The following is a 15375-nucleotide window of genomic DNA, read 5'->3' on the forward strand; positions in this document are numbered from 1 at the left end:
TGGGGTCGGGCTGCAGGACCCGCCTGGCGCCTGCCATGGCCCCGGGGCAGCTGGAGAGCGGGGCCGGCCCAGGGACCAGCCCCCCCCCAGAGCAGGGCCCCCAGCAATGGGCCTGGGACCCTCCGTCCCCTTCCCCGGTGCCTCGACCCTCTGCTGCCGGCTGGGGCAGGACGGGTGTGGGGCGGGTTGCTGGTTTGTTGGGGGGTAAATTTAGTCTCGGGAAGGTTTGGGGCTGGTTCCACAGAGAAAAGTTCTGAGCTTCCCCTCCCCCCCCTGAGCCCCTCCCCCTCTCTGCTGCATTCACCCCCCACCCCGTGGGGCAGGGCCGGGCCAGTGTCCCCATGGCCCAGCTGGGGAGGGAGGCCCAGAGGAGTCAGTGACTGGCCCAGGGTTACACACAGTCTGTGGCAGGGCCGGGAATGACCCCAGGGCTCCTGGGTCCCAGGCCAGCCCCAAACTGCTGAGCCAGCCCCTCCTGCACCCGGCCCCTCCTGCCGGGGGCAGTGTGAACACCCAGAGCGTGGGGGGATGGGTGAGTTGGTGCCATGGGGTGGGAGGCAGGTTTGGGCAGGGGACAGGGACCAACGTGCCCCACACGGGGCCCAGGACAGACCTGGGGGGAGGGAGTTTGGTCACTAACAGCAGATCGGAGCCAGCAGCTTCTAGCGGTACAGAGCTTCTGTCCCACCCTCTGCTCTGGGACCAGATCGGAGCCGGTGCCCCCCAGAGGGGAAAGGCTCCAGGGTCCTACCAAATTCATTGTCCATCTGGGGCAATTTCACGGCCATAGGATTTAAAAATCTGAAATTTCAGGGTGTTGTGACTGTGGGGGTTCTGACCCAACAGGGAGTTGTGGGGGATTGGCAGGTTATTGTAGGGGGTGCGGTATTGCTACCCTTACTTCTGCGCTGCTGCCTTCAGAGCTGGGTACTTGGCCAGCAGCAGCCGCTCTCTGGCCACCCAGCTCTGAAGGCATCGCAGAAGTCAGGGTGGCAACACCACAACCCCCTACAATAATCTCGCGACCCCCGTGTGATCGATCCCCTTTTGGGTTGGGCTCTCCAGTCTGAGACACGGTGTCTCCCCTGTGAAATCTGGGCTTTTGTGTACTTTTACCATTACCACCCTATCCTAGACAGAGTTCATGGTCCGTGATGCATTTTTCACGGCTGTGAATTTGATAGGGCCCTACCCAACTGCATGAATGATCCCCCCCAAACCCCTTTCATGGCCTGGTCTGCACTTAATGCGTCTCCCAGCAGAGCTCTGCGGGTCCAGGGTGTGACACCCCCCCGCCAGCGCCGCGTCCATACCAGGGGGGTCAGAGCCGCCCTGCTCCAGGCCCCACCGTGCAGCCCCAGCCCCGGGAGCTGCCGTACAGTATTTCTCCATCTCCCCTCTCTGCGAGGCTCAGCGCTGCTGCTCTGCCCGGTAACAGCCTGGTCGGTGCAGGGATTTCTGCCATTGGGTGCGGGCCCCTGGGACAGGCTCCCCTGGCCAATGCTGGGTGCTGCCCCCCCCCAGGGTGTGACATGTGCCCCCCACGCCCGGCCCCCTAGTGCTGCCGGCCCCATGCCCAGCCCAGTGCCAGGGAGAGGAGATGGGCGCAGGACGGGGCGTCCCCATGGCCCAGCTGGCCCTGCTCACCCTGCTGGCCCTGCCGGGTGCCGGGGCGGTGACAGGTACGGGGCAGGGAGGGGAGCCAGACTGGGGGTGGGGGATGCGGGGAGGAGGGTCTCACCCCCTAGTGGTGAGGGGATGGGGTGAGCAGGCAGGAATGGGGGGCTGATCTGGATGAGATGGGGGCTGCAGGGAGGGGGAGGGGAGGCTGGTGCGGGGGCAGCAGAGGGATTGCGGGGAAGTGACTGTGGTTTGGGTACGACACAGCCCTGCCCTAGGGGTGCAGCCCCCCTCCCCCACAGGGACTCGGGGGCTGATCCCCCCAGGGGGGCACCAAGCACAGGGGTGATGGGGGAACATTCCCCGAAGAGCCGCGCCAGGGCCAGACCCTGCTGAGCAGTGAGTGCGTCTGTGCAGAGCAGGGAGCCCCTGGCCCCGCTCCCCGGCCTGGCCCCATTGTCCCCCTTCCCGCCAGGGCTCAGACCCACGGTGCCGGGGGGGCGGGGGAGGGCTCTGTGGGGCCGACTCTCCTTGGCTGGTGGTGGCAGGTTCCCTCCTCTGCAGTCGCTCGGTGAGATCCTGCTGGGCGAGCTGGGGTCAGCGAACGACTCCCTAGGATGCAGGTGCCCAACTCCCTTGGGCCCTGGGGGATCCCAGCCTCAGCCCTGAGCCAGACCCGTCCCCATCCCGGAGTGTGTCTGACCCCCCAGTGCAGCTTTAATGTCTCCCCAGCATGATACCAGGGGTCACTGACTCCCTGCACCCGCTTTCCCCTCACACCGGGGCGCCCCAGTGCCAGTGTCACGGCCGGGGGCTGTGGCCCCAGGGGAAGAGATCAGAGACCCTGTATCCCAGGGGAGGGGCTGGGGTGGGTGCTGATGGGGACGCCCGTCTCCCCGCAGTGGATCAAGTGATCTCCCAGGCGGAGTTCTACCAGCGCACGGACCGATCCCAGCAGGGGTCTGGGCAGTACATGCAGGAGTTCGACCAGGATGAGACCTTCCACGTGGACCTGGAGAGGAAGGAGACGGTCTGGCGCCTGCCTGACTTCAGCAAGTTCACCAGCTTCGAGGCCCAGTTCGCCCTGCGCAACATCGCCATAACCAAGAACAACCTGGAGATCCTGATCAAGAGGTCCAACCGCACACGGGCCGAGAACGGTGGGACATTTTCCCTGCCAGGCACCCTCCTGGGACCCGTCCCTCCCCATGCCCACCTACTGCGACTCCCCACTCAGCTCCCCCCCAGGCCTTGCAGGGCTCCGGGGAGCCGGTCAGCCGGGCCAGGGCTCTGCAGGGCAGGGGGCCCGGGCAGGTCTCACCCTCCAGGCTGGGGCCCAGGGCAGCTCCTTTGCCGAGGGCTGTTCATGGCCCCTGCCCAGCGCCAGGCCCTGCCCCTGAGGGATTCTCTCCCCTGCCCCTTGTGCCCCATGAGCCGTCAGGGCAGGGAGCTGGGGCGGCCCTGGTGACGCCCCACAGTCCTGGGGAGAGACCCTGAGCTGGAGCGTAAGCACTAGGGACTGGCTGGCTCAGGGGGGCAGGGAATGGGGCAGGGGCCTGTCCCCTCTGGGGGGCGCTGGCTCCGATCCGGCCCCAGGGCAGGGACTGGCTGGCTCAGGGGGGCAGGGAATGGGGCAGTCCCCTCTAGGGGGCGCTGGCTCCGATCCGGCCCCAGGGCAGAGACTGGCTGGCACAGGGGGGCAGGGAATGGGGCAGGGGCCTGTCCCCTCTAGGGGGCGCTGGCTCCCACCCAGCGCCACAGTGCGGACCGGCTGGCTCAGGGGGGCGGGGAATGGGGCAGGGGCCTGTCCCCTCTGGGGGGCGCTGGCTCCGATCCGGCCCCAGGGCAGGGACTGGCTGGCTCAGGGGCAGGCAATGGGACCCACTAACCCCTGTCTCCCCAGTGCCCCCTGAGGTGACCGTGTTCCCCGAAGACCCCGTGGAGCTGGGGGAGCCCAACGTCCTGATATGCTTCGCGGACAAGTTCTCCCCACCTGCGCTCAGCGTCACATGGCTGAAGAACGGGCAGGAGGTGACCAAGGGCGTCTCCGAGACCGACTTCTACCCCCGCCAGGACAACTCCTTCCGCAAGTTCTCCTACCTGCCCTTCCTCCCCAGCCAGGGCGACTTCTACGACTGCCGGGTGGAGCACGGGGGGCTGGCCGAGCCCTTCACGAAGCACTGGGGTGAGGCCGGGGCACCCGGGGACCCGCTGGGCACAGGGCTGGGAGCCAGGACTCCTGGGTTCTATCCCGGCTCGGGGAGGGCAGGGGGCGCTGGTGGGTTAGAGCAGGGGGGGCTGGGAGTCAGAACTTCTGGGTTCTCTCCTGGCTCTGGGAGGGGAGTGGGGGCTGGTGGTCAGAGCAGGGGGGCTGGGAGCCAGGACTCCTGGGTTCTCTCCTGGCTCTGGGAGGGGAGTGGGGGCTGGTGGCTAGAGCAGGGTGGGCTGGGAGCCAGGACTCCTGGGTTCTATCCCAGCTCTGGGAGGGAGGGACAGGAACAGCCCTCCTCACTCCATGGGCTTCTCCTCCTCCTCTCTCCAGAAGCCCAGGTGCCCACCCCCGTCCCCGAGACCACAGAGACCCTGGTGTGCGCCCTGGGCCTGGCTATGGGCATCGTCGGCATCATTGCGGGCACCATCCTCATCGTCAAGGGGATGAAGATGAACGCCGCCCGCAACCCGCGGGGCCCCCTGTGAGTAGCCGCTGCCTGGGGAGGCACCCGCTGCACCCGGGCCCACCCAGCACCCAGCACCCACTGGGGAGACCCCCCACCCGCTGTGCCCCACCAGCCAGCCACAGCCCCTCCCCGACACAGCACCCCCTGTGTTAATGGGAGAGTCCCTGGGGGTGCTGGGGAGTGACCCTGATCCCTGCCAGTCTCATGTTGGGGCCCAGGGCTCCTGGTAACTGACCCTCTTTGCCTTTCAGATAAACACAGGGAGGAGTCAGAGCCCTCGAATCCGCCCGGTGCCTTCGTGGGACCCACTCGCACGGCCCCCTCCCCTCCCGCTGCCCCCAGCATCCCTGCTCCGCTCCCGTCGGTGCCAGCTGCTGTACCCAGCCAGGAGCCCCCCCGACCCGTAACCGTGACATCCAACCCGTTAGAGACTCACTGGGGAGCCGGTGCCTCCGGTTGTCCCTGCGCCCACTCTGTGCTTGGGATGGGGGAGCCTATGCAGGGAGAGGGCTGCTGCCCCGTGGGGTGGGAATGGGGGGTCGCCCCCTCGTCAGGGGCAGCAGGGCCCACGGGGCTGATCCAAACCCCACTGCCGTCATGGGGAAGGTTTCTCTTGACTCCAGTGGGCGCTGGATTGGGCCCCAAGCCCGGCCCCTATTGGCCAGCGGCTGCTGTCAGTCACCCCAGGTAAAGCCCCTCCAGCCATTACCCAGAAGGCTTTGGGCCTGATTTGGCCATTCCCGGTCAATGGGGTCCCGGTGGGGCAGGATCGGGCCCATGGCTGGGGGTGGGGCAGCCCCAGTACCCGGCTAACAGCCCCATCGCACCCGTGTGCGGCTCCCCGGGGTCCAGCCCTGCTGAGCCCAGCGCGGGGTCCGTGTGGGACGGGCCCAGTCCCTGTACAGCCCCCGCCCTGCGCCCCAGGTGTGTCACAGCCCTGCCCCCCCCCCCCCCATCGCTCTGCAGCTTTGCTAACAGCAATAAAGTGGGTTTGGGACGTTCCTGAGTTTTTTATCCTGATTTAAAATCTGGTCAGTCTGGGCCATGCCCGCGGCAGCCTGTGTTATCCCAGCCCAGACGCAGCCTGTTCAGGGGCACCAGGTTACACTGGGAGTTTGGTATGAGGGGTAAGGAAGGAGCCAGGACTCCTGGGTTCTCTCCCAGCTCTGGGTCGGGAGTGGGGGCTAGTGGGTTAGAGCAGAGGGCTGGGAGTCAGGACTCTGGGGTTCTATTCCCATTGCTGACTCTGACTTGCCACATGCCCTTGGGTAAATTATCTTCCTCTGCCTCCGTTTCCCCTGGTGTGAAATGTGGCCATTCCCTTCCTGGGTCGGTGGTGGGAGCTCTGGGGCTGAGGGATGGTCCATGGAGCACTCTGAGCTCGCCCCATGGCCGGGAGCCCAGGAGCAGGGCAGGGCTCATGGGCCAGGCTCCCCAGGACTGAGCCCCACAGGGCGAGCGGCTGCAGAGAGACACTGGCCTGGCTGGGGGCTGCAGTGACATCCCCCAGGCTGGGGTCACCATGATACAAAGGGCAGATCCCCTCCTCCCCCCCCCCCACCGAACGTGGCACTGAGACGTAGCCCAGCTTCCTCACACCCCTTCCCTGGCACAAGCTAAGAGACCCCGCCCCACCCCCGGCTCCCACCAGCAGCAATTAGCTGCTCCAATCTGCCAATAACGCCACCAACCTGCCAAGCTCTCCCATTGGCCGCCGGAGCCTCGGTCCAGCCTCGTGCGTGTTCCCACTGGCTGCCACCATCCAGCTGTCCCTGGGGGGAATGTTCCCAGGTCCCTTTAGGCAGCTCCAGACAGCGGCCCTGGGCTTCTGCCAGTTGGGGAGGCCCTGGGGGCCTGGGCATGTGGCGGGGAGGGGCGCTGTTTCCAGTGGGGTCAGGGGCTGGTTCCAGCGGGGACACGGCTGGTTGGGCTGTTTCCAGGGGGGGCGGGCAGGGCAGGGCCGGGCTAGTCAGTAGCTGGGTGAGCCGAGAGACGATGTAACCGCACCATGGGGCGCGTCTGCAAGGACACCGAGGCTGGGCAGGGGGAGTGATGCTGGGACGGGTCAGTTACACACAGTGAGCTGGGGCATGCGGGGAGCTGGGCCCATTCACGCGTGTTTTCACACAGCCAGGGCCAGGCTGGACAACCAGGAACTGAGGATGGGGGTTAGGTGGGCTATATTCTGAGATGCAGAGACCCTGAACAGGATGTGGGGGTCAAGTCAGAACCCAACGAACGTGAGCGCCCAGGGCCGTGCTGTGTCTTGGGGGGCAGGTGTGACCCTGGGCTGTAGGAAAAGACAGTTACTCACCGTAGTAACTGTTGTTCTTCGAGATGTGTTGCTCCTATCCATTCCAGTCAGGTGTGCGCGCCGCGCGTGCACGGCTTCTCCGGAACATTTTTACCCTAGCAACTCCGGCGGGCCGGCTGGTGCCCCCTGGAGTGGCGCCGCTATGGCGCCGGTTATATACCCCAGCCGGCCTGTCCGCTCCTCTGTTCCTTCTTGCCGGCTACTCCGACAGTGGGGAAGGAGGGCGGGTCTGGAATGGATAGGAGCAACACATCTCGAAGAACAACAGTTACAATGGTGAGTAACCGTCTTTTCTTCTTCGAGTGATTGCTCCTATGCATTCCAGTCAGGTGATTCCCAAGCCTTACCTAGGCGGTGGGGTCGGAGTGAGACGTGGCAGAGTGTAAGACTGCGGAGCCGAAGGCTGCATCCTCTCTGGATTGTTGCACCAATGCGTAGTGGGAAGCGAAGGTGTGAACGGAAGACCAGGTAGCCGCCCGACAGATGTCCTGAATGGGGACATGGGCCAGGAAGGCGGCAGAAGAGGCTTGTGCTCTTGTAGAGTGAGCGGTGAGGCGGCTAGCTGGCACACGAGCAAGCTCGTAACATGTCTGGATACATGATATTACCGAGGAGGAAATCCTCTGAGAGGAGACCGGCTCGCCTTTCATGCGATCAGCAACCGCCACGAATAGTTGGGGCGAATGCCGGAAGGGTTTTGTTCGCTCTATGTAAAATGCGAGGGCCCTGCGGACGTCGAGGGTGTGAAGCTGTTGTTCACAACTTGAGGCGTGTGGCTTCGGGAAAAAGACCGGGAGAAAAATGTCCTGGTTCAAATGGAAGGCCAACACCACCTTAGGAAGGAAGGCCAGGTGTGGCCGAAGCTGTACCTTGTCTGCATGGAAGATGGTATACGGCGGACCACCCGTTAGGGCATGAAGCTTGGAAACTCGCCTCGCTGAAGTTATAGCAACGAGAAAAGCCATTTTCCATGATAGATAGAGCAGGGAACACGTGGCCAAGGGCTCGAAGGGGGCTCCCATGAGCCTGGCTAGAACTAGGTTCAAATCCCAGGACGGGGTAGGACATTGTACTGGTGGGAACGAGCGATCTAGGCCCTTAAGGAAGCGGGAAACCATCTGGTTGGAAAAGATGGACCGTTCTCCTACGCCGGGTCGGAAGGCGGAGATGGCCGCCAGGTGCACCTTCAAGGAGGAGACCGCGAGGCCTTGCTCCTTGAGATACCAGAGGTAGTCCAGGATGGTAGGAATAGGGACTGCGAAAGGATCGAGACCCTTCTGATCGCACCAGAGTGTGAAACGCTTCCATTTTGCGAGGTAGGTTGAGCGAGTGGAAGGCTTCCTGCTTTCCATTAGGACTTGCTGTACCTCAGCCGAACAGACACGCTCCGCGCGAGTCAGCCACGCAGGCACCATGCTGTAAGATGGAGGGACTGTAGGTCCGGGTGGCGAAGCCTGCCGAAGTCCTGCATTATCAAGTCCGGCCATAATGGGAGGGGAATGGGATCCCATACTGAAAGCTCGAGCAGCAGGGTGTACCAGCGCTGTCTCAGCCAGGCCGGAGCAACAAGTATGAGGCGGGCCCTGTCCCTCCGGAGTTTGAGTAGCACCCGGTGCACAAGGGGAAACGGAGGGAAGGCATATAGCAGGCGACCCGTCCAGGGGCGGAGGAAAGCGTCCGATAGGGAGCCCTGGGAGCGACCCTGGTAGGAGCAGAACTGGTGGCATTTGCTGTTCTCTTTGGAGGCAAACAGGTCTATTTGGGGAAAGCCCCACCTTTGGAAAATTGTGTGCACCACATCCGGACGAAGGGACCACTCATGGGAGAGGAACAACCTGCTGAGATGGTCGGCCAGCGTGTTCTGCACTCCTGGAAGAAAGGACGCTGCCAGGTGAATCGAGTGGGTCACGCAGAAGTCCCAAAGGAGCATCGCTTCCGTGCACAGCAGGGAGGAGCGGGCCCCGCCCTGTTTGTTGATGTAAAACATCACTGTCGTGTTGTCCGTGAAAACAGCTACATAGCGCCCTTGGAGGTGGGCGTGGAAGGTTTGACACGCCAAGCGGATCGCCCGCAGGTCCCTGACATTGATGTGGAAGGAGAGCTCTCGGGGCAACCAGAGACCTTGGGTGTGAAGGTCGCCGAGGTGCGCTCCCCACCCCAACGCCGAGGCATCCGTGGTCAGGGTGACGGACGGGCGAGGAGGGCGGAATGGGACTCCTGCACACACGACCTCTGGGTCCAGCCACCAGTTGAGCGAATCGAGGGTCGGTTTTTGTGGCTGTAACTACCATGTCTATGGGGTCGCGGTGCGGCCGGTACACCGACGTGAGCCAAGTTTGAAATGTGCGAAGGCGCAGCCTCACGTACATAGTCACGAACGTGCATGACGCCATGTGGCCCAGGAGGCAGAGGCAGGACCGCACCGTTGTTGTGGGAAAGGATTGTAGGCTCCGGACGAGGGAAACCATAGTTTGGTGCCGAGGTCGAGGGAGGCAGGCCCTGGCCAAATTGGAATCCAGGATCACTCCGATGAACTCCACCCTTTGTGATGGAGCTAAAGTGGACTTCTCGGCGTTTATTAGAAGTCCGAGACGCTGAAACAGGGCAAGGATGTCAGCCACTTGACGCACTACCAGTTGGCGGGATGGGCCGCGGACCAGCCAGTCATCGAGATACGGGTACACGTGTATGCGATGACGGCGAAGGGCTGCTGCCACCACTGCCATGCACTTGGTGAAAACCCGTGGCGCGGTGGAGAGGCCGAAGGGTAGCACCGTAAACTGGTAGTGCGCGTTGTTGATGACGAAACGCAGGTAGCGCCGATGAGGAGGGTAAATCGCGATATGGAAATACGCGTCCTTCATGTTGAGGGCGGCAAACCAGTCTCCCGGATCCAGGGAGGGAATGATGGTCCCCAGGGTTACCATGCGGAACTTGAGCTTGAGTAGGTATCTGTTGAGCTCTCGGAGGTCTAGTATAGGTCGTAGACCTCCCTTCGCCTTGGGGATTAGGAAATATCGGGAATAAAATCCCCTGCCTCACATGTCGCTCGGCACCTCCTCTATGGCATCCAAACCCAACAGAGTCTCGACCTCTTGCAAGAGGAATTGCTCGTGAGAGGGGTCCCTGAAGAGGGACGGGGAGGGAGGGGGCGAAACAAATTGAAGGCGGTAACCAGACTCTACCGTGCGCAGTACCCAGTTGTCCGTTGTTATCTGGGACCACGCCGGGAGGAAGTGGGAAAGACGGTGGCAAAATAACGGGGAAGGATCTGGTGAAGACACTGATGGGCTGTCCTCGGGCGTCCCATCAAAAGACAGACTTAGGCCCCTGAGGGGCTTTGGAGGGTGTTTGGGACTGATTACCCCGGTTGCCCGACGGTCTACGGTGGCTCACCCTGCCTCTGCGCCTATTATCAGGCCGTGGCCGGCCTTGACTAAACGGGCGGTACGGCTGCTGCCGGAAGGACCTCCGCTGGGTAGCCGGCGTGTGCATGCCCAGGGTGCAAATGGCGATTCGCCCATCTTTGAGGGTCTGAATCCTCTCGTCTGTTTTTTTTTTTTTTTTTTTTTTTTAAAAACAAAGAGGCCCTTGGTGTCGAACGGGAGGTCCTGCAATGTGTACTGGACCTCGGGCGGCAAGGTGGAGGCCTGCAGCCAGGAAATTCTCCGCATGGTCACTCCCGAGGCCAAGGTTCTGGCTCCTGAGTCTGCTGAGTCCAGAGAGGCCTGGATGGAGGACCGGGAGGCTTTCTTGCCCTCCTCAATAAGGGCTGAGAATTCCGGTCAGGAGGTCGTTGGTACCAGCTCCGTAAACTTGGAGAGTGAGACCAAGGCGTCGTACGTATAGCGACCGAGGAGAGCCAGTTGGTTGGCAATCCGTAGCTGGAGGCCACCGGCCGAATAGACCTTCCGGCCCAACAGATCCATCCTCCGGGCCTCCTTCGATTTTGGCGCTGGAGCAAGTTGCCCATGGCGCTCCCGGTCATTCACGGACTGTACCACTAAGGAGTCCAGAGCTGGGTGCGTGTACAGATACTCGTACCCACTGGGGGGAACTGAGTATTTCCGTTCCACCCCTCGAGTGGTGGGCGGGATGGAAGCCGGCGACTGCCAGATCGTATTGGCATTTCTCTGTATGGTCCCTAATGAAGGGCAAGGCCACCTGCAGTGGGACCTCAGCTCCAAGAACGCTGGTCACTGGGTCATCGTCCTCCGCGACCTCCTCGACAGGGAGGTCAATAGCATGTGCCACCCGTCGAAGCAGGTCCTGGTGGGCACACAGGTCAATTGGTGGAGGGCCCGATGTCGATGCCTCTGCCACCGCCTCATCCGGTGATGAAGACGAGGATAGGCCCTGGACCATGGCTTCCGGAGGTGGTTCGTCCACGCATTGCGAAGCCTCTGCGTGTGTGGGATGATCTCCCGCTACCGGTGGCTGCGGTTCCTCTCCCAAAGGTGATGGAGGAGGTCTGCTGACCGCGGCTTCCGGCACCCTGTGGTCGGAAGCTCTGGGCTGCTGAGTGACGGGGACCCCTTGAGCCTCGTGATAGGCCCAGGGTGTCCAGAAGCCCCATTGTTGAGGTCCGTGGTCCTGCCCTTGGGGATCGGCGCGGAGATCACCACCGCTGCCCGCTTGGGAGGCGACTGAAGGTTGGCGGGAAGGCCACGGGGGGGCAGAGGCACTGAGAGACTGCGCCGTCAATCTGTCCCTGGAAGGTGCCGGTCGTCGCGGTGCTGAGAACGAGACCAGGACCATCGACCGCGCGGGTGCCGGGAGGTCGACTGAGATCGCGATCATCGTCAGTGGGAGCGGCTGCGCGATGATCGGTACCGGGAGCGGTACCGGGATCCGGATCTCCGGCGGTACCGACAGTCGGGTGACCGGGACCGGGATAGTCTCCGGGAGTGCGACCGATACTGTGAAGTGGAGCGGTACCGGGACTCCGACCGGCGCCGAGATGGAGAACGGTACCGGGATCGTGATCGGTGCCGTGATCTGGACCGACGAGAAGGTGAACGTCTCCGGGATCGGGACCGGGACCTGGAGCGCCTTCTGTCTCGTCTGTCAGGGGACGGGGGCCTCATGATGGCCGGCTTGCCCACTGACTTCACAGCCCGCACCGGCGGTGCTGGGGGCTGTAGGCCTGATGGCTCTGTGAGCGCCATCAGTTCTCTTGCCGTCGAGAATGTTTCTGGCCTCGACGGGAGAGGCAGCTCGACCACGGTTTGCACCGGGGAGCAGGGCGGTACCGGACTCGATGGCTCTTGCGGTGCCGGAGTCGACGGTACTGTGCATGGCTTGTGCACCATCACAGTCGGTGCTGGAGGCGGCTGGGTGAGCAGCCCCGGTGCCGGAGGCTTGGAAGTTGCCTGCGTCGGCTTGCGCTTCCTTGCAGGAGAGAGGGAACGGTGCCGGGACGCCGGTGCCGGCTGCTGCTTCTTCAGAGTCTCGGTGCCGGAACGGCTTGGGACCGCTGGTGCGCTCCGCACCGAAGAGGACTGTTGAGCTGCTGGTGTCGGCACCGTAGGGCTAAGTGCCGACTCCATCAAGAGCTGCTTTAATCTAAAGTCTCACTCTTTCTTTGTCCTCAGCTTAAATGACTTGCAGATCGGGCACTTATCTGCACGATGGGACTCTCCGAGGCAGCGCAGGCAGGAGTCGTGAGGGTCTCCAATCGGCATGGGCCGCTGGCAAGCCGCACAGGGCTTAAACCCCGGTGCCTTGGGCATGAGCCCGCACCAATTCGGGAAAAAGAGGGGATAAGCCCCCCCCCCGATTTCCCTTAACTACTAACTAACTAATCTAACTATGTTAACTAACTATACACACTAAATTACACTAAGAACCAGAGAGAAGCTAGGGATGTGGAGGTCAAGGAGCACTCCACTGTTCCAACTGGCCATCACGGGCGGTAAGAAGGAACTGAGGAGCGGACGGGCCGGCTGGGGTATATATCCAGTGCTATAGCGACGCCACTCCAGGGGGCGCCCAGCCGACCCGCCGGAGTTGCTAGGGTAAAAATCTTCTGAAGAGCCGTGCACGCGCGGCGCGCACACCTACATGGAATGCATAGGAGCAATCACTCGAAGAAGAACAGGGGAATATGGGGCAGGTGCTGGGAGATGGTGTCACCTCTGCACACGGCCCTGGTGAGAGCGTCACTGGCTGCCGTGTCCAGCCCTGGCGTTGGCCCTGTGGAAAGGCTGAAACGTTAGCGGGGCTCAGAGGGGAGCCACGAAGGTGCCTCAAGGTCTGGAGAAGCTGCCTGTGAGTGAGCGACGGAAGGAGCCTGTTCTGTGCACGGCTCAGGGTGACCTGATCCCGGTCTGTAAGGACCCGCCGGGGAGCCGATTGCTGGGAGCAGGGGGCGCGTCCGTCTCCCAGACAAAGCAGAACAGGAACCAGCGTCTGGGGCTGATCTGAGATGACCTCAGACTAGAAACCAGGGTCACGTTTTTACCGGGGGGGGGGGCACACAGGGGGGCACCCCTGCGATGGCTGAGCCGGTGGGAGCACGTTGCTCTCCAACCACAGCCAGACCCTGAGACTGGATCTGCCCAAACAGCCCCTGGAGGGGGGAGCTCCACTGAGTCCTGCGGGGGGGGGGGGGGCAGGAGTCCACCCACCGACAGGGTCCAGGCTTTGGGTTAAAAAGGCATTTTAGGAACGCTGCGTGAATGGCTGGAACATGCAAACCCCAAGCTGGACGGAGATCAGAGCCCAGTCAGTGCAGAGGCTGGGAACCAGGAAGTAAATGGCAAAGAGAAAACGGTGACTCACCTCTCGTAACTGTGGCTCTTCGAGATGTTGCTCACGTCCATTCCAGGCAGGTGTGTGCGCCGTGTGCACGGACGCTGGAAAGTTTTTCCCCAGCAGCTCCCAGCGGGTCGGCTGTGGAGCCCCCTGGAATCACGCCTGCCTGGCACCGAATGTGTGACTCTGCTGAGCTGGGGCCCCTCAGTTCCTTCCTGCCGGCTGCTCCGAAAGGGGGGAAGGGGGCGGGTGTGGAATGGACGTGAGCAACACACCTCGAAGAACCACAGTTACGAGAGGTGAGGAACCGTTTTTATTTTCTTCAAGTGATTGCTCATGTCGATTCCAATCAGGCGACTCCCAAGCCTGACCTGGGCAGTGGGGTCGGAGTGAAGGAAACGGCTCTGCCGAAAGCCGCGTCGTCCCTGGCGTGCCGGACGATGGCACAGTGCAAGGTGAAGCTATGCACCGAGGAGCACATCGCTGCCCTGCAGATTTCCTGGATCAGGACCTGGGCCCCGGTGGAGTGTGCGGTGAGAGCTGGGGTTGGCACCCCGGCCAGCTCACAGCAAGCGCGGATGCAGGACGTCATCCAGGAGAGCTAGGTCAATTTCCTGAATGGCTTGGTGCGCTCGATGTAGAAAGCCAGGGCCCTGCAGACATCGAGGGAATGCAGCTGCTGCTCCCGGGGACCAGCGTGCGGTTTTGGGTAAAAGATGGGCAGGAAAATGTCCTGGCTGGGGTGGAAGTTCGACACCACCTTGGGGAGGAAGGCCGGATGCGGTCTGAGCTGCACCTTATCCCCATGGAAGAACGCGTAAGGCGGTTCTGAGGTGAAGGCCTCCAGCATGGAGACGCGTCTCGCCGACATAATGGCACCAGGAAAGCCACCTTCCAGGAGAGATACAGGAGGGAGCACGTGGCCAGCGGTTCAAACGGGGGCCCCAGGAGCCTCGAAAGGAACAGATTAAGGTCCCAGGCAGGGCAGGTTGATGAATCTGAGACTGTCCAAGCACTTGAGAAAGCGACCGACCATCAGGTCAGCGAAGACAGAGGGGCCAGACACAGCCGTGTGGAAGGCCGAGATGGTAGCGAGGTGGACGCCGCCGCCAGGCCTTGCTGTTTCAGGTGCAAGAGGCACTCCAAAATGAGGGGCACCAGTGCCCGGATGGGGTATGAGCGGCGCTGGTCACCCCAACACAAAAACCTTCTCCACTTCACCAGATACATGGCTCTAGTGGAGGGCTTCCCGCTGCCCAGCAGGACCTGTCTTACAGGGTCCGAACACAGCAGCTCCAGGGGGTTCAGCCACGCAGGTTCCAGGCCGTGAGGTGGAGGGACCGCAGGTCGGGATGGCAGAGGTGACCGTGGTCCTTAGTGAGCTGGTCGGGGAGGAGAGGTAGCGGGACCAGTACGTCTGACAGCTCCTGCAGCGTGATGTACCAGTGCCGGCCAGGCCACACCGGCGCTACCAGAATCACCCTCGCCCCGTCCCTGTGGACCTTGGCCAGGACCTTGTGCACGATTGGGAACGGAGGGAAGGCGTAAAGCAAGCGACCCGTCCAAGGAAACAGGAACACCTCCGTGAGGGAGCCTGGGTCAGCGTAACACAGGAGGGTTTATTGAGTGTCTGAACCCAACACAGGAAACTCTCAGGGCCTCAGGCCTGGCCTCCCTCAGCCCAGCACATCGCAGTCTCCCTGCAGCCAGGGGGGCTCTGCCTGCTCCCCCTCTCCAGCCCAGCATCTGAGATCCCCGGCCCCAAGCCCCACCTCTGTCCATTGTCCACTCTCCAGGCAAACAGGGTCGCCTGGGCCTCCTCTCCCCTCTTCTGTCCTCTGGCCGGAACCAACTGGTCAGGTCACCGGGGTCCTCTCCCCGCAGCCCATTGTCCTCCCACTGGCCAGACCCGGCTGTGACTCCTGAGCTGGGTCTCCGGGTCACCAGGTCACCAGTTGCTGGGGTCTCCGTCCTCCAGCCCATCGGCTGGGATCCCAAGTTCCCTCT

The 15375-nt window shown here is 62.7% G+C and overlaps 1 protein-coding gene across 2 annotated transcripts; it reads left to right on the top strand.

Annotated features, from left to right (window-relative positions):
- Positions 1 to 1574: 1574 nt before the first annotated feature.
- Positions 1575 to 5299, top strand: LOC120393313 (HLA class II histocompatibility antigen, DR alpha chain-like). Of its 2 annotated transcripts, XM_039517847.1 has the most exons (5): positions 1575 to 1682; positions 2523 to 2780; positions 3524 to 3805; positions 4163 to 4313; positions 4550 to 5299. In XM_039517847.1, the coding sequence occupies exons 1-5, from the start codon at positions 1601 to 1603 to the stop codon at positions 4551 to 4553; spliced, it is 777 nt and encodes a 258-aa protein (XP_039373781.1). In that variant the 5' UTR covers positions 1575 to 1600; the 3' UTR covers positions 4554 to 5299. The 2 variants fall into 2 exon arrangements, with proteins under 2 accessions (XP_039373781.1, XP_039373782.1); XM_039517848.1 differs by lacking the exon at positions 4550 to 5299 and having other exon boundaries at positions 4163 to 4317.
- Positions 5300 to 15375: the final 10076 nt, after the last annotated feature.

The sequence above is a fragment of the Mauremys reevesii genome, unplaced genomic scaffold (genome assembly GCF_016161935.1).
Source record: "Mauremys reevesii isolate NIE-2019 unplaced genomic scaffold, ASM1616193v1 Contig18, whole genome shotgun sequence".
Classification (NCBI taxonomy): Eukaryota; Metazoa; Chordata; order Testudines; family Geoemydidae; genus Mauremys; species Mauremys reevesii.